Here is a 23,544-nt window from a genome sequence, read left to right as displayed (position 1 = left end):
AAACAGAAACTTTTTTGTATTTTTATTCAATAGATTAAACAGTTAGGTAGGTTTTTGTCACCTATTTATTCAAATCACCATGACACACCTTTGTTTACGATCTTATAGTGGCCTAATGAACTGAATGACGGAGCCACAGCTCTCTCTCTCTCTCTGGGATCAAAACGTCCTTTGACTGAACATTATTTGGGATGTTATCCAATATAGAACACAATTATTACATCAACATTCTATTTTTTTTTTTTAAACAATCATTTCAACTGGGTTCCTCACACAGAATGTGGTGGACAGAGAACAAGCGTTCCACGATTCCAATTTAGAACACCGTCTAGCGTCCATCTTTTGGGGGTTCACTTTCTCTGGTTCAAGTTCAATAACAAACTGAACAGCACTGATTATTTCATCTCTCCATCAGAACTGGGTGCTTTCTTCGAGTGGAATGTAGAACCACGTCCATTGTAATTGTTCTAACCGAGCCTATCGTTCTTCATCATAAGGTTAATAGTTGTGTTTGTCCACCCTACTAACAAACACCCGTAGTTCTACTGTCAACACTTACTGATAAAGCCTCCCCATTCTTTCCCCCAAACAGAGTAGGGTGAAGTTGCCCGAGACGCTGGTCAGTTTTGCATCTCCCCACTAATGGTTAAGGTTAGGATTCAGGCAGGGGAACTTCACCCAGCAGCTGTCCCCTCCCCAGCAGCCCGTGTCCTGCATCAGAACTCTGGGAATCATTTAGGTGGATTCTAGAACCATGTCTATTCCAATGGAGTGTATTGTTCTCCTGTCTGATGATGATCAACGTGTATCATTGTTGTTGTCCAGCCGGGCTAACATCACCAATAGGAATACTAAGCTGATCACGTCTTGCGTTCAAAGCCTCGTGGTCATTCACTCCGTCTCCTCTCCAGTATCAGCGTGCGTCCTGTCACTGTGGTGTGTCCGTTGGTGAGCCCGTAGCTTCTGACAGCGGCCGTATCTCTTCCCACAGTAGTCACAGCTGTACGGCCTCTCCCCTGTGTGAACTCTGTGGTGGATCCTGAGGTGTGACGCTCTAGAGAACCCTCTCCCACAGACCAGACACAGGTGAGGCTTCTCTCCACTGTGAGACTGCTGGTGCTCCCTCAGATGTCCGGATTGGGTGAAACTCTTCCCACACAGGGCAAGAGTAGGGCTTCTCTCCCGTGTGTGTGAGGAGGTGTCGTCTCATGGCTCCCAGGTGAGCGAACTTCTTGCCACAGTCGGGGCAGGGGTACGGCTTCTCTCCCGTGTGGATTCTCATGTGGATCTGTAGTACCGAGAGCTTGTAGCACTCTCTGCCACACACCGAGCAGCAGTGAGACGTCTTCGTTTTGTGACTCTCCTGGTGTTCAGGATGTTCTGATGTGGCGGGACTCGCTCTGCTGTCTAAGCCACAGTTAGGGCTCTCTCCTGTGTGAATAACAGAGTGGGTTCGGTATTGAGGCGAGCAAGTCGACATTCATTCACAGTCCGTATCCCAAATGGCACCTTATCCTCTATCAAGTGCATCCACTTTGTCCAGGACCCTGGTCAACAAGTAGTGCACTTCATAGGAGATGGGGTGAACAGAACCTCAGTCAACTAAAGAACAGTGTTCTGCCTCCACTTACTATGTTGAACAGAACCCCAGTCAACTAAAGAACAGTGTTCTGCCTCCACTTACTATGTTGAACAGAACCCCAGTCAACTAAAGAACACTACCTCCACTTACTATGTTGAACAGAACCCCAGTCAACTAAAGAACAGAGTTCTGCCTCCACTTAATATGTTGAACAGAACCCCAGTCAACTAAAGAACAGAGTTCAAACTCCACTTACTATGTTGAACAGAACCCCAGTCAACTAAAGAACAGTCAGTGTTCTGCCTCCACTTACTATGTTGAACAGAACCCCAGTCAACTAAGGAACAGTGTTCTGCCTCCACTTACTATGTTGAACAGAACCCCAGTCAACTAAAGAACAGTGTTCTGCCTCCACTTACTATGTTGAACAGAACCCCAGTCAACTAAAGAACAGTGTTCTGCCTTCACTTACTATGTTGAACAGAACCCCAGTCAACTAAAGAACAGTGTTCTGCCTCCACTTAATATGTTGAACAGAACCCCAGTCAACTAAAGAACAGTGTTCTACCTCCACTTACTATGTTGAACAGAACCCCAGTCAACTAAAAAACAGTGTTCTGCCTCCACTTACTATGTTGAACAGAACCCCAGTCAACTAAAGAACAGTCAGTGTTCTGCCTCCACTTACTATGTTGAACAGAACCCCAGTCAACTAAAGAACAGTGTTCTGCCTCCACTTAATATGTTGAACAGAACCCCAGTCAACTAAAGAACAGACGTCTGCCTCCACTTACTATGTTGAACAGAACCCCAGTCAACTAAAGAACAGTCAGTGTTCTGCCTCCACTTACTATGTTGAACAGAACCCCAGTCAACTAAAGAACAGTGTTCTGCCTCCACTTAATATGTTGAACAGAACCCCAGTCAACTAAAGAACAGACGTCTGCCTCCACTTAATATGTTGAACAGAACCCCAGTCAACTAAAGAACAGTGTTCTGCCTCCACTTACTATGTTGAACAGAACCCCAGTCAACTAAAGAAGTCTTCTGCCTCCACTTACTATGTTGAACAGAACCCCAGTCAACTAAAGAACAGTCAGTGTTCTGCCTCCACTTACTATGTTGAACAGAACCCCAGTCAACTAAAGAACAGTGTTCTGCCTCCACTTAATATGTTGAACAGAACCCCAGTCAACTAAAGAACAGTATTCTGCCTCCACTTACTATGTTGAACAGAACCCCAGTCAACTAAAGAACAGAGTTCTACCTCCACTTACTATGTTGAACAGAACCCCAGTCAACTAAAGAACAGAGTTCTGCCTCCACTTACTATGTTGAACAGAACCCCAGTCAACTAAAGAACAGTGTTCTGCCTCCACTTAATATGTTGAACAGAACCCCAGTCAACTAAAGAACAGTGTTCTGCCTCCACTTACTATGTTGAACAGAACCCCAGTCAACTAAAGAACAGAGTTCTACCTCCACTTACTATGTTGAACAGAATCCCAGTTAAATTCTTCTCCTTCAGAATTGATGAAACCACCAACTTCATCCTCCTCTTTCACTTCCTCCTTCCCCTCTTCTACAATATGAATGTTCATCCCAGGTGTTTGAGTGATGTCCTCCTCATGTCTTGGATCGGGACCCTGGGACTCTATGGCTTTGGTGCTGGATTGGTGACCAGGATCCTACAATGAAAACATAACATCATTAATCATGTCAGAACTCTATTTATAAACACAATACAAGAAAGACTTCTGTTCAATCCTTTCAAGACCTGAAAGCTGTCCATGAGGTTCCAGACGTGAAAGCTTTATACATGAGGTTCCAGACCTGAAAGCTTTACATGAGGTTCCAGACCTGAAAGCTTTACATGAGGTTACAGACCTGAAAGCTTTATACATGAGGTTCCAGACCTGAAAGCTTTACATGAGGTTCCAGACCTGAAAGCTTTACATGAGGTTCCAGACCTGAAAGCTTTATACACGAGGTTCCAGACCTGAAAGCTTTATACACGAGGTTCCAGACCTGAAAGCTTTATACACGAGGTTCCAGACGTGAAAGCTTTATACACGAGGTTCCAGACGTGAAAGCTTTATACACGAGGTTCCAGACCTGAAAGCTTTATACACGAGGTTCCAGACCTGAAAGCTTTATACACGAGGTTCCAGACCTGAAAGCTTTATACACGAGGTTCCAGACCTGAAAGCTTTATACACGAGGTTCCAGACCTGAAAGCTTTATACACGAGGTTCCAGACCTGAAAGCTTTATACACGAGGTTCCAGACCTGAAAGCTTTATACACGAGGTTCCAGACCTGAAAGCTTTATACACGAGGTTCCAGACCTGAAAGCTTTATACACGAGGTTCCAGACCTGAAAGCTTTATACACGAGGTTCCAGACCTGAAAGCTTTATACACGAGGTTCCAGACCTGAAAGCTTTATACACGAGGTTCCAGACCTGAAAGCTTTATACACGAGGTTCCAGACCTGAAAGCTTTATACACGAGGTTCCAGACCTGAAAGCTTTATACACGAGGTTCCAGACCTGAAAGCTTTATACACGAGGTTCCAGACCTGAAAGCTTTATACACGAGGTTCCAGACCTGAAAGCTTTATACACGAGGTTCCAGACCTGAAAGCTTTATACACGAGGTTCCAGACCTGAAAGCTTTATACACGAGGTTCCAGACCTGAAAGCTTTATACACGAGGTTCCAGACCTGAAAGCTTTATACACGAGGTTCCAGACCTGAAAGCTTTATACACGAGGTTCCAGACCTGAAAGCTTTATACACGAGGTTCCAGACCTGAAAGCTTTATACACGAGGTTCCAGACCTGAAAGCTTTATACACGAGGTTCCAGACCTGAAAGCTTTATACACGAGGTTCCAGACCTGAAAGCTTTATACACGAGGTTCCAGACCTGAAAGCTTTATACACGAGGTTCCAGACCTGAAAGCTTTATACACGAGGTTCCAGACCTGAAAGCTTTATACACGAGGTTCCAGACCTGAAAGCTTTATACACGAGGTTCCAGACCTGAAAGCTTTATACACGAGGTTCCAGACCTGAAAGCTTTATACACGAGGTTCCAGACCTGAAAGCTTTATACACGAGGTTCCAGACCTGAAAGCTTTATACACGAGGTTCCAGACCTGAAAGCTTTATACACGAGGTTCCAGACCTGAAAGCTTTACACACGAGGTTCCAGACCTGAAAGCTTTACACACGAGGTTCCAGACCTGAAAGCTTTACACACGAGGTTCCAGACCTGAAAGCTTTACACATGAGGTTCCAGACCTGAAAGCTTTACACATGAGGTTCCAGACCTGAAAGCTTTACACATGAGGTTCCAGACCTGAAAGCTTTACATGAGGTTCCAGACCTGAAAGCTTTACATGAGGTTCCAGACCTGAAAGCTTTACATGAGGTTCCAGACCTGAAAGCTTTACATGAGGTTCCAGACCTGAAAGCTTTACATTAGGTTCCAGACCTGAAAGCTTTACATGAGGTTCCAGACCTGAAAGCTTTACATTAGGTTCTATGTGTGGCCTTTAAAATAAACACATTTAATCTCATAAAATGTTGGTCATTAATGTCTCCCACCTTGTTGATGTGTGATGTAGGGGGACTTCCTCCTTCACTACCAGAGTCATGGACAGGACTCTCACCTGTAGAGAGAGGTTGGTATTATGGGTTATAATGAGACTACCAGGACTCCTGCAGAGAGAGGTTGGTATTATGGGTTATAATGAGACTACCAGGACTCCTGTAGAGAGAGGTTGGTATTATGGGTTATAATGAGACTACCAGGACTCCTGTAGAGAGAGGTTGGTATTATGGGTTATAATGAGGTTGGTATTATGGGTTATAATGAGACTACCAGGACTCCTGTAGAGAGAGGTTGGTATTATGGGTTATAATGAGACTACCAGGACTCCTGTAGAGAGAGGTTGGTATTATGGGTTATAATGAGACTACCAGGACTCCTGTACAGAGAGGTTGGTATTATGGGTTATAATGAGACTACCAGGACTCCTGTAGAGAGAGGTTGGTATTATGGGTTATAATGAGACTACCAGGACTCCTGTAGAGAGAGGTTGGTATTATGGGTTATAATGAGACTACCAGGACTCCTGTAGAGAGAGGTTGGTATTATGGGTTACAATGAGACTACCAGGACTCCTGTAGAGAGAGGTTGGTATTATGGGTTATAATGAGACTACCAGGACTCCTGTAGAGAGAGGTTGGTATTATGGGTTATAATGAGACTACCAGGACTCCTGTAGAGAGAGGTTGGTATTATGGGTTATAATGAGACTACCAGGACTCCTGTAGAGAGAGGTTGGTATTATGGGTTATAATGAGACTACCAGGACTCCTGTAGAGAGAGGTTGGTATTATGGGTTATAATGAGACTACCAGGACCCCTGTAGAGAGAGGTTGGTATTATGGGTTATAATGAGACTACCAGGACTCCTGTAGAGAGAGGTTGGTATTATGGGTTATAATGAGACTACCAGGACCATGGACAGGACTCTCTCATGTTTATCATTTGATGGAAGGATGGATGGTCTACGGAGGGAATAGGTTGCCGTTAGATATGTATCACAGGGTAAAGTAGTGCACTATGTAGGGAATAGGGGGCCATTAGGGATGTATCTCAGGGTAAAGTAGTGCACTATGTAGGGAATAGGGGGCCATTAGGGATGTATATCAGGGTAAAGTAGTGCACTATGTAGGGAATAGGGGGCCATTAGGGATGTATCACAGGGTGAAGTAGTGCACTATGTAGGGAATAGGGGGCCATTAGGGATGTATATCAGGGTAAAGTAGTGCACTATGTAGGGAATAGGTTACCATTAGGGATGTATATTAGGGAAAAGTAGTGCACTACGTAGGGAATAGGGGGCCATTATGGATGTATATTAGGGTAAAGTAGTGCACTACGTAGGGAATAGAGTGCCATTAGAGATGTATATTAGGGTAAAGTAGTGCACTACATAGGGAGCCAATAGGGACAAATAATCTGCCTCCACTTACTAAGATGAGAAGTGTCCCAGCCAACGTCCTCTCCATCAGAATTGATCAGACCACCAACTTCCTCCTCCCCGTCTTCCTGTCCCCCGTTGTGACCGAGGTCCTCCCCCATGTGTGCCTGTAGGTGTTTTCTCAGAGCCTGCTCTGTAGGGAGGTCCTGTCCACACACTGGGCAGCATTGAGGCCCTGGGGAAATGGATTGTGAACGTTAGAATGCTAGCAACAGCGTTCTGTTTGTTTCACGTCAGCAGTGAAGTGGCCGACAGTCTCAGAAGGCAGTGAAGTGGCCGACAGTCTCAGAAGGCAGTGAAGTGGCCGACAGTCTCAGAAGGCAGTGAAGTGGCCGACAGTCTCAGAAGGCAGTGAAGTGGCCGACAGGCCGAGAAGGCAGTGAAGTGGCCGACAGTCTCAGAAGGCAGTGAAGTGGCCGACAGGCCGAGAAGGCAGTGAAGTGGCCGACAGTCTCAGAAGGCAGTGAAGTGGCCGACAGTCTCAGAAGGCAGTGAAGTGGACGACAGGCCGAGAAGGCCGAGAAGGCAGTGAAGTGGCCGACAGTCTCAGAAGGCAGTGAAGTGGCCGACAGTCTCAACAGGCAGTGAAGTGGCCGACAGTCTCAGAAGGCAGTGAAGTGGCCGACAGTCTCAGAAGGCAGTGAAGTGGCCGACAGTCTCAGAAGGCAGTGAAGTGGCCAACAGGCCGAGAAGGCAGTGAAGTGGCCGACAGTCTCAGAAGGCAGTGAAGTGGCCAACAGTCTCAACAGGCAGTGAAGTGGCCGACAGTCTCAGAAGGAAGTGAAGTAGCCGACAGTCTCAGAAGGCAGTGAAGTGGCCGACAGTCTCAGAAGGCAGTGAAGTGGCCGACAGTCTCAGAAGGCAGTGAAGTGGCCGACAGTCTCAGAAGGCAGTGAAGTGGCCGACAGTCTCTGAAGGCAGTGAAGTGGCCGACAGTCTCAGAAGGCAGTGAAGTGGCCGACAGTCTCAGAAGGCAGTGAAGTGGCCGACAGTCTCAGAAGGCAGTGAAGTGGCCGACAGTCTCAGAAGGCAGTGAAGTGGCCGACAGTCTCAGAAGGCAGTGAAGTGGCCGACAGTCTCAGAAGGCAGTGAAGTGGCCGACAGTCTCTGAAGGAAGTGAAGTGGCCGACAGTCTCAGAAGGCAGTGAAGTGGCCGACAGGCCGAGAAGGCAGTGAAGTGGCCGACAGGCCGAGAAGGCAGTGTGAGGTAAATATGAGTATCTGTTTCCTGTCTAAACTGTCACTACCAATAATAATACAAATATTACATGTTGCTATGCAGTCTTTCTATTACACGTAGTAAGATTAGCATCTGCAGTTTGAATACATAGAAAAATGATCTATTTGCAGCTTCGCCGTAACATTCTGGAATGTTCATTCAAATCGTTCCAACTGAAATTGTTACTGTGGCAACGCTTCGGCTGTAAAGGGAAGTGCTGTTGAACTCACCCCCTGTCTGGTTCTCTCTTGCGTGGGTCCGGAGGTGGTACTTCAGAGTGCCAGGCTGGGCGAACCTCCTCCCACACAGGGCGCAGGAGTACGGCTTCTCCCCTGTGTGCACCATCTGGTGTCTCTTCAGGATGTCTGCCTGGCTGAACCGTCTCCCACAGTCGGGGCAGGAGTACGGCTTCTCCCCTGATGGATGGGTGGACAGACGGGTGGGTGGGAAAGACAGACCGTGTCACTCCACAATAATGAGCCATTTACTTCGTGTTCGTATTATTTCTTATTGCTGTTGAAATGGAACCTGGAAGCATTTCATTGGACGTTGTATCCCAGATAAATTACAGTGCTGTAATGTATGCTGTCAATAGCTGCATAAAGATTCAGGTTTTATTTAAATAACCACATTGTGGACAACTCGAGAGGTTTTGAGACACTGGTGTCCTTCGATCGTTAAAATCAACCTCACCTGTATGCACTCTCAAGTGGACTTTCAGGTGCCCGTTGTCGCGGAAACCCTTCCCGCACTCGAGGCAGACGTAAGGTTTCTCTCCCGTGTGAGACCTAAAAATCAAATCGTTCTTTAATTCAAAGTGCAATTTAAAACTTGGAAACGGACTTTACGGTAAAACAACAGGGGAGATCAAAATGAAAACAAGAATGAAATAAATGACCTCTGATGCATCTTCAGGCTGTCCTTCTGGGTGAAACTGGCTCCACACTCCGGGCACTGGTAAGGCTTCTCCCCGGTGTGAATCCGTTGGTGTTTCTTCAGGTTGCCTATCTGAGCAAAGCCCCTGCCACACACAGAACAGGAGTGGGGCCTCTCTCCCGTGTGTGTTCGCTGGTGCACTTTCAAAAATTCATTTTGGGTGTAACTCTTGCCACAGACGGAGCAAGAATAAGGTCTCTCCCCCGTGTGTGTCCGTAGGTGGACTCTAAGACTTCCCTTCTGGGTGAAGCTCTTCTCACACACGGAGCAGGAGTGAGGCTTCTCTCCGGAGTGTATCCTCTCGTGTTTTCGGAGGCCTCCTGAGTGGGCGAACCTCTTGCCACAGTCAGGACAGAGGTAGGGCTTCTCCCCTGTGTGTACTCTCTGGTGTCTCACCTTATGGAACACAATGGAAATAAGTTATTGATTAGTTGTTTTGTTTTGTCCTGACAGGGGTAGGGCTTCTCCCCTGTGTGTACTCTCTGGTGTCTCACCTTATGGAACACAATGGAAATAAGTTATTGATTAGTTGTTTTGTGTTGTCCTGACACGTTTCATGTACTGTGTGTGTCTTTTTTTTTCTTTTTTTAACTGGCAAATAAAACTCATCAAACTCACCAGGTCACAGGGGCGAGAAAACTCTTTCCCACAGTCCAGACAACCGTGAGAAAAGGTTTTGGTTGGTTCTGTTTGGTCCTCTTGATCAGGTTCTCCTGACGCAGGGGGGCTGTGGGATGGGGACGGGCTGGGCTGGTTGTTAACATCATCCTAAAAGAGGATGAAGGGCAGAAGGCAGCCTTGACTAGTTCTGGAGAGGGGAACAATTGTTTTGTTGAGGTAGACCAAACGAGTGTTGTGTTGCTGTAGACCATACGGGCGTTTTGTTGCCGTGGACCATACGGGTGTTTTGTTGCCATGGACCATAGGGGTGTTTTGTTGCCGTGGACCATATGGGTGTTTTGTTGCCGTGGACCATAGGGGTGTTTTGTTGCCATGGACCATAGGGGTGTTTTGTTGCCGTGGACCATACGGGTGTTTTGTTGCCATGGACCATACGGGTGTTGTGTTGCTGTGGACCATACGAGTGTTTTGTTGCCGTGGACCATACGGGTGTTGTGTGGCCGTGGACCATACGGGTGTTTTGTTGCTGTAGACTATACGAGTGTTTTGTTATGGTAGCCCATATGAGTGTCCAATACTTTGATCAGAGAATCAGGGCCTGTATTTCACAAAGCATCTAACAGTAGGAATGCTGACCACAGACCCTCCCTGTCCAGGTAATAAGCCTAAACTGATCCTAGAGCAGTGTGTTTGTGTTAGTGCTTGGTAGGAACAAATGACTGCACCCATCCAGATCAGACTGGCCTTGCCTCAAAAGACCCACCCAGCGGCATGGTGTCAAAGTTGCGACTACAGACTGACTGAACAGCTGCAGTAAACAAACCGCCAGTGTAACGGATGTGAAACGGCTAGCTTAGTTAGCGGTGCGCGCTAAATAGCGTTTCAATCGGTGACGTCACTTGCTCTGTGGTTCCCCTTCCTCTGCAAGGGGCGGAGGCCCTTTGTGGAGCGATGGGTAACGGCGCTTCGAGGGTGCCTGGTTATGGGCGAGAGGACGGTCTAAAGTTATACTGTAACACCAGCTTGATACTTTGTAACATGAACAACTACAGTCAAATCAGTTTTCAGACGACTGAGCATAAACGGTCCTGGCATAACAGGTCTGTGCTATTACTCCAACTCTGTCACGCATCGTCTAGCAATTACAGCAATGGAGTGTTCACAACCCGATTTGAGACAAAGCTTGCCCATTCATGTCATGTGAGGCATTCGGGCTAGGACAATGTTATTAGATTTGGCTGGCTGGCTAGCTAGCTAACGGGCATTCGTCCGTCCCGTGTCTTACCTCGTCCATTATGGGTCGGTCAGAACCGGGAAGAGTGAATTCTGCCGACATGTTATTGATCGTTGTTCTTCTGCGTTCACATCAGCTCGAGGTCACTCACGTCAGTTGAACAATTTACTGGTCGTGAAACGATTTGAAACCTAACCAGCCATCTTAACGAAGGAAAATACATGCAGAAATCCTATATGTTGCCATTTTAACAGTAACTAGCTCGCAAGCCTGTTTTGAATAAAGGTAAATAAGCCGACTGTCTGCGTTACTGCATCACCGTACTTCCGGGTATGATTCTTCTGCATGACTAAACTACCCGGTGCATTAGCGCCACCTAGTGTATAGGAGTGGGAAGGCAGGCAATACAAGGAGTTTACAACCTGCTTTTATTTCAACTTTATTTCACTAAGCAAGTCAGTTAAGAACAAATTCTTATTTACAATGACGGCCTACCCCACAAACCATTCACATGCTACCAACCAGATGTAATGATGAGTTCAATGTACAATGTCCTAAACGCAATCACCACCTCTTCCTTCCTAATCTGACCTTTGAACCTTGGTCCACTGACCTTTCTGTTGAGGGCATATAAACACCGGCCCTTGGGCTCAGAGTCCCATCTCTTCTGACACACATCAAAATGGCTCTGATCCTACATTTGGCCTCATCTCTACCCAGTGGAACATTAATATCAATTATATCTAATTTCAAAACTATTTTGGCTAACTGGTCAACAATTACATTCCCTTACACACCCAAATGTGCTGGGAGGCACTGCATCGCAGTGTTGTGGCGTCACAACCGGCCGTGACCGGGAGTCCCATAGGGCGGCGCACAATTGGCCCAGTATCGTCCAGGTTAGAGGAGGGTTTGGCCATGGGGGGCTTTAGTTGGCTCATCGTGCTCTAGAGACTCCTTGTGGTGGGCTGGGCGCCTGCAGGCTGACTCCTTGTGGTGGGCTGGGCGCCTGTAGGCTGACTCCTTGTGGTGGGCCGGGCGCCTGCAGGCTGACTCCTTGTGGTGGGCCGGGCGCCTGCAGGCTGACTCCTTGTGGTGGGCCGGGCGCCTGCAGGCTGACTCCTTGTGGTGGGCCGGGCGCCTGCAGGCTGACTCCTTGTGGTGGGCTGGGCGCCTGCAGGCTGACTCCTTGTGGTGGGCTGGGCGCCTGCAGGCTGACTCCTTGTGGCGGGCTGGGCGCCTGCAGGCTGACTCCTTGTGGCGGGCTGGGCGCCTGCAGGCTGACTCCTTGTGGCGGGCTGGGCGCCTGCAGGCTGACTCCTTGTGGCGGGCTGGGTGCCTGCAGGCTGACTCCTTGTGGTGGGCCGGGCGCCTGCAGGCTGACTTCGGTCATCAGTTGAACAGTGTTTCCTCTGACACATTGGTGCAGCTGTCTTCCGGGTTAAGCGAGCGGGTGTGAAGAAGCGCAGCTTGGCGACCTTCGCCTCTCCCGAGCCCGTTGGGGAGTTGCAGCGTATAGTATTGAGAGAATACTACACCCATTCTCTCAATTCTCCATAATAACATGAATACCTCCAATAGCAGATCTCTCCTATCAGATGATAAACTATTCAAGACAGACGGAGAATCTGAGCATCCTATAATTCTAACAGGTTGTACGTCCTCCACCCACTGGAGGGCAACTATTATCACCAACAGTTCAACTGAGTAAACTGACAGTTCCTTTGCTGTAATCATAGTAAACACTTCAATATAGCCCTGTTACATTTTCCGCATTGCCATGTAAAAGCCCGACATTTACCAAGGCCGTCTTCAAGCATAGCAAATAAAAACCTTATTCTTGATATCCATCAGCTTGGCTCAGTAGTGTGAAAAGAGTTGGCATAAAATGGTACCCGAAAACAGAAACTTTTTTTATTTTTATTCAATAGATTAAACAGTTAGGTAGGTTTTTGTCACCTATTTATTCAAATCACCATGACACACCTTTGTTTACGATCTTATAGTGGCGTAATGAACTGAATGACGGAGCCACAGCTCTCTCTCTCTCTCTGGGATCAAAACGTCCTGTGATTGAACATTATTTGGGATGTTATCCAATATAGAACACAATTATTACATCAACATTCTATTTTTTTTTTTTAAACATTCATTTCAACTGGGGTTCCTCACACAGAATGTGGTGGACAGAGAACAAGCGTTCCACGATTCCAATTTAGAACACCGTCTAGCGGCCATCTTTTGGGGGTTCACTTTCTCTGGTTCAAGTTCAATAACAAACTGAACAGCACTGATTATTTCATCTCTCCATCAGAACTGGGTGCTTTCTTCGAGTGGAATGTAGAACCACGTCCATTGTAAATTGTTCTAACCGAGCCTATCGTTCTTCATCATAAGGTTAATAGTTGTGTTTGTCCACCCTACTAACAAACACCCGTAGTTCTACTGTCAACACTTACTGATAAAGCCTCCCCATTCTTTCCCCCAAACAGAGTAGGGTGAAGTTGCCCCGAGACGCTGGTCAGTTTTGCATCTCCCCACTAATGGTTAAGGTTAGGATTCAGGCAGGGGAACTTCACCCAGCAGCTGTCCCCTCCCCAGCAGCCCGTGTCCTGCATCAGAACTCTGGGAATCATTTAGGTGGATTCTAGAACCATGTCTATTCCAATGGAGTGTATTGTTCTCCTGTCTGATGACAATCAACGTGTATCATTGTTGTTGTCCAGCCGAGCTAACATCACCAATAGGAATACTAAGCTGATCACGTCTTGCGTTCAAAGCCTCGTGGTCATTCACTCCGTCTCCTCTCCAGTATCAGCGTGCGTCCTGTCACTGTGGTGTGTCCGTTGGTGAGCCCGTAGCTTCTGACAGCGGCCGTATCTCTTCCCACAGTAGTCACAGCTGTACGGCCTCTCCCCTGTGTGAACTCTGTGGTGGATCCTGAGGTGTGACGCTCTAGAGAACCCTCTCCCACAGACCAGACACAGGTGAGGCTTCTCTCCACTGTGAGACTGCTGGTGCTCCCTCAGATGTCCGGATTGGGTGAAACTCTTCCCACACACAGGGCAAGAGTAGGGCTTCTCTCCCGTGTGTGTGAGGAGGTGTCGTCTCATGGCTCCCAGGTGAGCGAACTTCTTGCCACAGTCGGGGCAGGGGTACGGCTTCTCTCCCGTGTGGATTCTCATGTGGATCTGTAGTACCGAGAGCTTGTAGCACTCTCTGCCACACACCGAGCAGCAGTGAGACGTCTTCGTTTTGTGACTCTCCTGGTGTTCAGGATGTTCTGATGTGGCGGGACTCGCTCTGCTGTCTAAGCCACAGTTAGGGCTCTCTCCTGTGTGAATAACAGAGTGGGTTCGGTATTGAGGCAAGCAAGTCGACATTCATTCACAGTCCGTATCCCAAATGGCACCTTATCCTCTATCAAGTGCATCCACTTTGTCCAGGACCCTGGTCAACAAGTAGTGCACTTCATAGGAGATGGGGTGAACAGAACCCCAGTCAACTAAAGAACAGTGTTCTGCCTCCCACTTACTATGTTGAACAGAACCCCAGTCAACTAAAGAACAGTCTTCTGCCTCCACTTACTATGTTGAACAGAATCCCAGTCAACTAAAGAACACTACCTCCACTTACTATGTTGAACAGAACCCCAGTCAACTAAAGAACAGTGTTCTGCCTCCACTTACTATGTTGAACAGAACCCCAGTCAACTAAAGAACAGTCTTCTGCCTCCACTTACTATGTTGAACAGAATCCCAGTCAACTAAAGAACACTACCTCCACTTACTATGTTGAACAGAACCCCAGTCAACTAAAGAACAGTGTTCAAACTCTACTTACTATGTTGAACAGAACCCCTGTCAACTAAAGAACAGTGTTCTACCTCCACTTACTATGTTGAACAGAACCCCAGTCAACGAAAGAACAGTGTTCTGCCTCCACTTACTATGTTGAACAGAACCCCAGTCAACTAAAGAACAGTGTTCTGCCTCCACTTACTATGTTGAACAGAACCCCAGTCAACTAAAGAACAGAGTTCAAACTCCACTTACTATGTTGAACAGAACCCCAGTCAACTAAAGAACAGTGTTCTGCCTCCACTTAATATGTTGAACAGAACCCCAGTCAACTAAAGAACAGACTTCTGCCTCCACTTACTATGTTGAACAGAACCCCAGTCAACTAAAGAACAGTGTTCTACCTCCACTTACTATGTTGAACAGAACCCCAGTCAACTAAAGAACAGTGTTCTGCCTCCACTTACTATGTTGAACAGAACCCCAGTCAACTAAAGAACAGAGTTCTACCTCCACTTACTATGTTGAACAGAACCCCAGTCAACTAAAGAACAGTCAGTGTTCTGCCTCCACTTACTATGTTGAACAGAACCCCAGTCAACTAAAGAACAGTGTTCTGCCTCCACTTAATATGTTGAACAGAACCCCAGTCAACTAAAGAACAGACTTCTGCCTCCACTTACTATGTTGAACAGAACCCCAGTCAACAAAAGAACAGTGTTCTGCCTCCACTTACTATGTTGAACAGAACCCCAGTCAACTAAAGAACAGTGTTCTACCTCCACTTACTATGTTGAACAGAACCCCAGTCAACTAAAGAACAGTGTTCTGCCTCCACTTACTATGTTGAACAGAACCCCAGTCAACTAAAGAACAGTGTTCTGCCTCCACTTACTATGTTGAACAGAACCCCAGTCAACTAAAGAACAGTGTTCTACCTCCACTTACTATGTTGAACAGAACCCCAGTCAACTAAAGAACAGTATTCTGCCTCCACTTACTATGTTGAACAGAACCCCAGTCAACTAAAGAACAGTGTTCTGCCTCCACTTACTATGTTGAACAGAACCCCAGTCAACTAAAGAACAGTGTTCTGCCTCCACTTACTATGTTGAACAGAACCCCAGTCAACTAAAGAACAGTGTTCTACCTCCACTTACTATGTTGAACAGAACCCCAGTCAACTAAAGAACAGTGTTCTACCTCCACTTACTATGTTGAACAGAACCCCAGTCAACTAAAGAACAGTGTTCTGCCTCCACTTACTATGTTGAACAGAACCCCAGTCAGTGTTCTACCTCCACTTACTATGTTGAACAGAACCCCAGTCAACTAAAGAACAGTGTTCTGCCTCCACTTACTATGTTGAACAGAACCCCAGTCAACTAAAGAACAGTGTTCTGCCTCCACTTACTATGTTGAACAGAACCCCAGTCAACTAAAGAACAGTGTTCTACCTCCACTTACTATGTTGAACAGAACCCCAGTCAACTAAAGAACAGAGTTCTACCTCCACTTACTATGTTGAACAGAACCCCAGTCAACTAAAGAACAGAGTTCTACCTCCACTTACTATGTTGAACAGAACTCCAGTCAACTAAAGAACAGAGTTCTGCCTCCACTTACTATGTTGAACAGAACCCCAGTCAACTAAAGAACAGAGTTCTACCTCCACTTACTATGTTGAACAGAATCCCAGTCAACTAAAGAACAGAGTTCTACCTCCACTTACTATATTGAACAGAACCCCAGTCAACTAAAGAACAGAGTTCTGCCTCCACTTACTATGTTGAACAGAATCCCAGTCAAATTCTTCTCCTTCATAATTGATGAAACCACCAACTTCATCCTCCTCTTTTACTTCCTCCTTCCCCTCTTCTACAATATGAATGTTCATCCCAGGTGTTTGAGTGATGTCCTCCTCATGTCTTGGATCGGGACCCTGAGACTCTATAGCTTTGGTGCTGGATTGGTGACCAGGATCCTACAATGAAAACATAACAACATCATTAACCATGTCAGAACTCTATTTATAAACACAATACAAGAAAGACTTCTGTTCAATCCTTTCAAGACCTGAAAGCTGTACATGAGGTTCCAGACCTGAAAGCTTTATACATGAGGTTCCAGACCTGAAAGCTTTACATGAGGTTCCAGACCTGAAAGCTTTACATGAGGTTCCAGACCTGAAAGCTTTACATGAGGTTCCAGACCTGAAAGCTTTACATGAGGTTCCAGACCTGAAAGCTTTATACATGAGGTTCCAGACCTGAAAGCTTTATACATGAGGTTCCAGACCTGAAAGCTTTACATGAGGTTCCAGACCTGAAAGCTTTACATGAGGTTCCAGACCTGAAAGCTTTACATGAGGTTCCAGACCTGAAAGCTTTACATGAGGTTCCAGACCTGAAAGCTTTACATGAGGTTCCAGACCTGAAAGCTTTACATGAGGTTCCAGACCTGAAAGCTTTACATGAGGTTCCAGACCTGAAAGCTTTACATGAGGTTCCAGACCTGAAAGCTTTACATGAGGTTCCAGACCTGAAAGCTTTACATGAGGTTCCAGACCTGAAAGCTTTACATGAGGTTCCAGAACTGAAAGCTTTACATGAGGTTTCAGACCTGAAAGCTTTATACGTGAGGTTCTAAACCTGAAAGCTTTATACATGAGGTTCCAGACCTGAAAGCTTTATACATGAGGTTCCAGACCTGAAAGCTTTATACATGAGGTTCCAGACCTGAAAGCTTTACATGAGGTTCCAGACCTGAAAGCTTTATACATGAGGTTCCAGACCTGAAAGCTTTATACATGAGGTTCCAGACCTGAAAGCTTTATACATTAGGTTCCAGACCTGAAAGCTTTATACATGAGGTTCCAGACCTGAAAGCTTTATACATGAGGTTCCAGACCTGAAAGCTTTATACATGAGGTTCCAGACCTGAAAGCTTTATACATGAGGTTCCAGACCTGAAAGCTTTACACGAGGTTCCAGACCTGAAAGCTTTACACATGAGGTTCCAGACCTGAAAGCTTTATACATGAGGTTCCAGACCTGAAAGCTTTACATGAGGTTCCAGACCTGAAAGCTTTATACATGAGGTTCCAGACCTGAAAGCTTTACATGAGGTTCCAGACCTGAAAGCTTTATACATGAGGTTCCAGACCTGAAAGCTTTACATGAGGTTCCAGACCTGAAAGCTTTACATTAGGTTCAAGACCTGAAAGCTTTATACATGAGGTTCCAGACCTGAAAGCTTTACATGAGGTTCCAGACCTGAAAGCTTTATACATGAGGTTCCAGACCTGAAAGCTTTATACATGATGTTCCAGACCTGAAAGCTTTATACATGAGGTTCCAGACCTGAAAGCTTTACATGAGGTTCCAGACCTGAAAGCTTTACATGAGGTTCCAGACCTGAAAGCTTTACATTAGGTTCCAGACCTGAAATGTTGGTCATTAATGTCTCCCACCTTGTTGATGTGTGATTTAGGGGGACTTCCTCCTTCACTACCAGAGCCATGGACAGGACTCTCACCTGTAGAGAGAGGTTGGTATTATGGGTTATAATGAGACTACCAGGACTCCTGTAGAGAGAGGTTGGTATTATGGGTTATAATGAGACTACCAGGACTCCTGTAGAGAGAGATTGGTATTATGGGTTATAATGAGACTACCAGGACCATGGACAGGACTCTCTCATGTTTATCATTTGATGGAAGGATGGATGGTCTACGTAGGGAATAGGTTGCCGTTATATATGAATCACAGGGTAAAGTAGTGCACTATGTAGGGAACAGGGTGCCATTAGGGATGTATCTCAGGGTAAAGTAGTGCACAACGTAGGGAATAGGGGGCCATTAGGGATGTATATCAGGGTAAAGTAGTGCACTATGTAGGGAATATGGTGCCATTAGGGATGTATCACAGGGTAAAGTAGTGCACTATGTAGGGAATAGGGGGCCATTAGGGATGTATCACAGGGTAAAGTAGTGCACTATGTAGGGAACAGGGGGCCATTAGGGATGTATCTCAGGGTAAAGTAGTGCACTATGTAGGGAATAGGGTGCCATTAGGGATGTATCTCAGGGTAAAGTAGTGCACTATGTAGGGAATAGGGGGCCATTAGGGATGTATCACAGGGTAAAGTAGTGCACTACGTAGGGAATAGAGTGCCATTAGGGATGTATCTCAGGGTAAAGTAGTGCACTACGTAGGGAATAGAGTGCCATTAGGGATGTATATTAGGGTAAAGTAGTGCACTACATAGGGAGCCAATAGGGACAAATAATCTGCCTCCACTTACTAAGATGAGAAGGGTCCCAGCCAACGTCCTCTCCATCAGAATTGATCAGACCACCAACTTCCTCCTCCCCGTCTTCCTGTCCCCCGTTGTGACCGAGGTCCTCCCCCATGTGTGCCTGTAGGTGTTTTCTCAGAGCCTGCTCTGTAGGGAGGTCCTGTCCACACACTGGGCAGCATTGAGGCCCTGGGGAAATGGATTGTGAACGTTAGAATGCTAGCAACAGCGTTCTGTTTGTTTCACGTCAGCAGTGAAGTGGCCGACAGTCTCAGAAGGCAGTGAAGTGGCCGACAGTCTCAGAAGGCAGTGAAGTGGCCGACAGGCCGAGAAGGCAGTGAAGTGGCCGACAGTCTCAGAAGGCAGTGAAGTGGCCGACAGGCCGAGAAGGCAGTGAAGTGGCCGACAGTCTCAGAAGGCAGTGAAGTGGCCGACAGTCTCAGAAGGCAGTGAAGTGGCCGACAGTCTCAGAAGGCAGTGAAGTGGCCGACAGTCTCAGAAGGAAGTGAAGTGGCCGACAGGCCGAGAAGACAGTGAAGTGGCCGACAGGCCGAGAAGGCAGTGAAGTGGCCGACAGGCCGAGAAGGCAGTGAAGTGGCCGACAGGCCGAGAAGGCAGTGAAGTGGCCGACAGGCCGAGAAGGCAGTGAAGTGGCCGACAGTCTCAGAAGGCAGTGAAGTGGCCGACAGTCTCAGAAGGCAGTGAAGTGGCCGACAGTCTCAGAAGGCAGTGAAGTGGCCGACAGTCTCAGAAGGCAGTGAAGTGGCCGACAGTCTCAGAAGGCAGTGAAGTGGCCGACAGGCAGAGAAGGCAGTGAAGTGGCCGACAGGCCGAGAAGGCAGTGAAGTGGCCGACAGGCCGAGAAGGCAGTGAAGTGGCCGACAGTCTCAGAAGGCAGTGAAGTGGCCGACAGTCTCAGAAGGCAGTGAAGTGGCCGACAGTCTCAGAAGGCAGTGAAGTGGCCGACAGTCTCAGAAGGCAGTGAAGTGGCCGACAGGCCGAGAAGGCAGTGAAGTGGCCGACAGTCTCAGAAGGCAGTGAAGTGGCCGACAGTCTCAGAAGGCAGTGAAGTGGCCGACAGGCCGAGAAGGCAGTGAAGTGGCCGACAGTCTCAGAAGGTAGTGAAGTGGCCGACAGTCTCAGAAGGCAGTGAAGTGGCCGACAGTCTCAGAAGGCAGTGAAGTGGCCGACAGTCTCAGAAGGCAGTGAAGTGGCCGACAGTCTCAGAAGGCAGTGAAGTGGCCGACAGTCTCAGAAGGCAGTGAAGTGGCCGACAGTCTCAGAAGGCAGTGAAGTGGCCGACAGTCTCAGAAGGCAGTGAAGTGGCCGACAGGCCGAGAAGGCAGTGAAGTGGCCGACAGTCTCAGAAGGCAGTGAAGTGGCCGACAGTCTCAGAAGGCAGTGAAGTGGCCGACAGTCTCAGAAGGCAGTGAAGTGGCCGACAGTCTCAGAAGGCAGTGAAGTGGCCGACAGGCCGAGAAGGAAGTGTGAGGTAAATATGAGTATCTGTTTCCTGTCTAAACTGTCACTACCAATAATAATACAAATATTACATGTTGCTATGCAGTCTTTCTATTACACGTAGTAAGATTAGCATCTGCAGTTTGAATACATAGAAAAATGATCTATTTGCAGCTTCGCCGTAACATTCTGGAATGTTCATTCAAATCGTTCCAACTGAAATTGTTACTGTGGCAACGCTTCGGCTGTAAAGGGAAGTGCTGTTGAACTCACCCCCTGTCTGGTTCTCTCTTGCGTGGGTCCGGAGGTGGTACTTCAGAGTGCCAGGCTGGGCGAACCTCCTCCCACACAGGGCGCAGGAGTACGGCTTCTCCCCTGTGTGCACCATCTGGTGTCTCTTCAGGATGTCTGCCTGGCTGAACCGTCTCCCACAGTCGGGGCAGGAGTACGGCTTCTCCCCTGATGGATGGGTGGACAGACGGGTGGGTGGGAAAGACAGACCGTGTCACTCCACAATAATGAGCCATTTACTTCGTGTTCGTATTATTTCTTATTGCTGTTGAAATGGAACCTGGAAGCATTTCATTGGACGTTGTATCCCAGACAAATTACAGTGCTGTAATGTATGCTGTCAATAGCTGTCAATAGCTGCATAAAGATTCAGGTTTTATTTAAATAACCACATTGTGGACAACTCGAGAGGTTTTGAGACACTGGTGTCCTTCGATCGTTAAAATCAACCTCACCTGTATGCACTCTCAAGTGGACTTTCAGGTGCCCGTTGTCGCGGAAACCCTTCCCGCACTCGAGGCAGACGTAAGGTTTCTCTCCCGTGTGAGACCTAAAAATCAAATCGTTCTTTAATTCAAAGTGCAATTTAAAACTTGGAAACGGACTTTACGGTAAAACAACAGGGGAGATCAAAATGAAAACAAGAATGAAATAAATGACCTCTGATGCATCTTCAGGCTGTCCTTCTGGGTGAAACTGGCTCCACACTCCGGGCACTGGTAAGGCTTCTCCCCGGTGTGAATCCGTTGGTGTTTCTTCAGGTTGCCTATCTGAGCAAAGCCCCTGCCACACACAGAACAGGAGTAGGGCCTCTCTCCCGTGTGTGTTCGCTGGTGCACTTTCAAAAATTCATTTTGGGTGTAACTCTTGCCACAGACGGAGCAAGAATATGGTCTCTCCCCCGTGTGTGTCCGTAGGTGGACTCTAAGACTTCCCTTCTGGGTGAAGCTCTTCTCACACACGGAGCAGGAGTGAGGCTTCTCTCCGGAGTGTATCCTCTCGTGTTCTCGGAGGCCTCCTGAGTGGGCGAACCTCTTGCCACAGTCAGGACAGGGGTAGGGCTTCTCCCCTGTGTGTACTCTCTGGTGTCTCACCTTATGGAACACAATGGAAATAAGTTATTGATTAGTTGTTTTGTGTTGTCCTGTCACGTTTCATGTACTGTGTGTGTCTTTTTTTTCTTTTTTTAACTGGCAAATAAAACTCATCAAACTCACCAGGTCACATGGGCGAGAAAACTCTTTCCCACAGTCCAGACAACCGTGAGAAAAGGTTTTGGTTGGTTCTGTTTGGTCCTCTTGATCAGGTTCTCCTGACGCAGGGGGGCTGTGGGATGGGGACGGGCTGGGCTGGTTGTTAACATCATCCTAAAAGAGGATGAAGGGCAGAAGGCAGCCTTGACTAGTTCTGGAGAGGGGAACAATTGTTTTGTTGAGGTAGACCAAACGAGTGTTGTGTTGCCGTAGACCATACGGGCGTTTTGTTGCCGTGGACCATACGGGTGTTTTGTTGCCATGGACCATAGGGGTGTTTTGTTGCCGTGGACCATAGGGGTGTTTTGTTGCCGTGGAACATAGGGGTGTTATGTTGCCGTGGACCATAGGGGTGTTTTGTTGCCATGGACCATAGGGGTGTTTTGTTGCCGTGGACCATACGAGTGTTGTGTTGCCGTGGACCATACGGGTGTTTTGTTGCCATGGACCATACGAGTGTTGTGTTGCCGTGGACCATACGAGTGTTGTGTTGCCGTGGACCATACGGGTGTTTTGTTGCCGTGGACCATACGAGTGTTGTGTTGCCGTGGACTATACGAGTGTTGTGTTGCCGTGGACAATACGGGCGTTTTGTTGCCGTGGACCATACGGGCGTTTTATTGCCGTGGACCATACGGGTGTTGTGTTGCCGTGGACCATATGGGTGTTGTGTTGCCGTGGACCATACGGGTGTTTTGTTGCTGTAGACTATACGAGTGTTTTGTTATGGTAGCCCATATGAGTGTCCAATACTTTGATCAGAGAATCAGGGCCTGTATTTCACAAAGCATCTAACAGTAGGAATGCTGACCTCAGACCCTCCCTGTCCAGGTAATAAGCCTAAACTGATCCTAGAGCAGTGTGTTTGTGTTAGTGCTTGGTAGGAACAAATGACTGCACCCATCCAGATCAGACTGGCCTTGCCTCAGAAGACCCACCCAGCGGCATGGTGTCAAAGTTGCGACTACAGACTGACTGAACAGCTGCAGTAAACAAACCGCCAGTGTAACTGATGTGAAACGGCTAGCTTAGTTAGCGGTGCGCGCTAAATAGCGTTTCAATCGGTGACGTCACTTCCTCTGAGACCTTGAAGTAGTGGTTCCCCTTCCTCTGCAAGGGGCGCGGCTTTTGTGGAGCGATGGGTAACAGTTGTTGATGTGTGCAGAGGGTCCCTGGTTCGCGCCTGGTTATGGGCGAGGGGACGGTCTAAAGTTATACTGTAACACCAGCTTGATACTTTGTAACATGAACAACTACAGTCAAATCAGTTTTCAGACGACTGAGCATAAACGGTCCTGGCATAACCGGTCTGTGCTATTACTCCAACTCTGTCACGCATCGTCTAGCAATTACAGCAATGGAGTGTTCACAACCCGATTTGAGACAAAGCTTGCCCATTCATGTCATGTGAGGCATTCGGGCTAGGACAATGTTATTAGATTTGGCTAGCTAGCTAACGGGCATTCGTCCGTCCCGTGTCTTACCTCGTCCATTATGGGTCGGTCAGAACCGGGAAGAGTGAATTCTGCCGACATGTTATTGATCGTTGTTCTTCTGCGTTCACATCAGCTCGAGGTCACTCACGTCAGTTGAACAATTTACTGGTTGTGAAACGATTTGAAACCTAACCAGCCATCTTAACGAAGGCAAATACATGCAGAAATCCTATATGTTGCCATTTTAACAGTAACTAGCTCGCAAGCCTGTTTTGAATAAAGGTAAATAAGCCGACTGTCTGCGTTACTGCATCACCGTACTTCCGGGTATGATTCTTCTGCATGACTAAACTACCC

General features: G+C 47.3%; 2 protein-coding genes across 2 annotated transcripts; both read right to left on the bottom strand.

Moving 5' to 3' along the window:
• Positions 1-1,054: 1,054 nt before the first annotated feature.
• LOC135537124 (zinc finger protein 135-like) lies at positions 1,055-10,983 on the bottom strand. Its single transcript, XM_064963325.1, has 9 exons — positions 10,699-10,983; positions 9,411-9,560; positions 8,755-9,188; positions 8,550-8,644; positions 8,087-8,272; positions 6,630-6,812; positions 5,193-5,257; positions 3,072-3,270; positions 1,055-1,431 (listed from the first exon to the last, which is right to left on the bottom strand). Exons 1-9 carry the CDS (start codon positions 10,747-10,749, stop codon positions 1,055-1,057), a joined length of 1,740 nt encoding a protein of 579 aa, XP_064819397.1. The 5' UTR covers positions 10,750-10,983.
• Positions 10,984-12,536: 1,553 nt separating this feature from the next.
• LOC135537111 (zinc finger protein 436-like) lies at positions 12,537-23,520 on the bottom strand. Its single transcript, XM_064963306.1, has 9 exons — positions 23,236-23,520; positions 21,716-21,865; positions 21,159-21,592; positions 20,954-21,048; positions 20,481-20,666; positions 18,753-18,935; positions 17,920-17,984; positions 16,233-16,431; positions 12,537-13,981 (listed from the first exon to the last, which is right to left on the bottom strand). The coding sequence occupies exons 1-9, from the start codon at positions 23,284-23,286 to the stop codon at positions 13,440-13,442; spliced, it is 1,905 nt and encodes a 634-aa protein (XP_064819378.1). The 5' UTR covers positions 23,287-23,520; the 3' UTR covers positions 12,537-13,439.
• Between the last annotated feature and the right edge of the window lie 24 nt (positions 23,521-23,544).

This window comes from Oncorhynchus masou, unplaced genomic scaffold (genome assembly GCF_036934945.1).
Source record: "Oncorhynchus masou masou isolate Uvic2021 unplaced genomic scaffold, UVic_Omas_1.1 unplaced_scaffold_712, whole genome shotgun sequence".
In the NCBI taxonomy this organism is placed as follows: Eukaryota; Metazoa; Chordata; class Actinopteri; order Salmoniformes; family Salmonidae; genus Oncorhynchus; species Oncorhynchus masou.
Note: the sequence above shows the minus strand (reverse complement) of the source record. Positions and strands in the feature narration are given on the sequence as shown.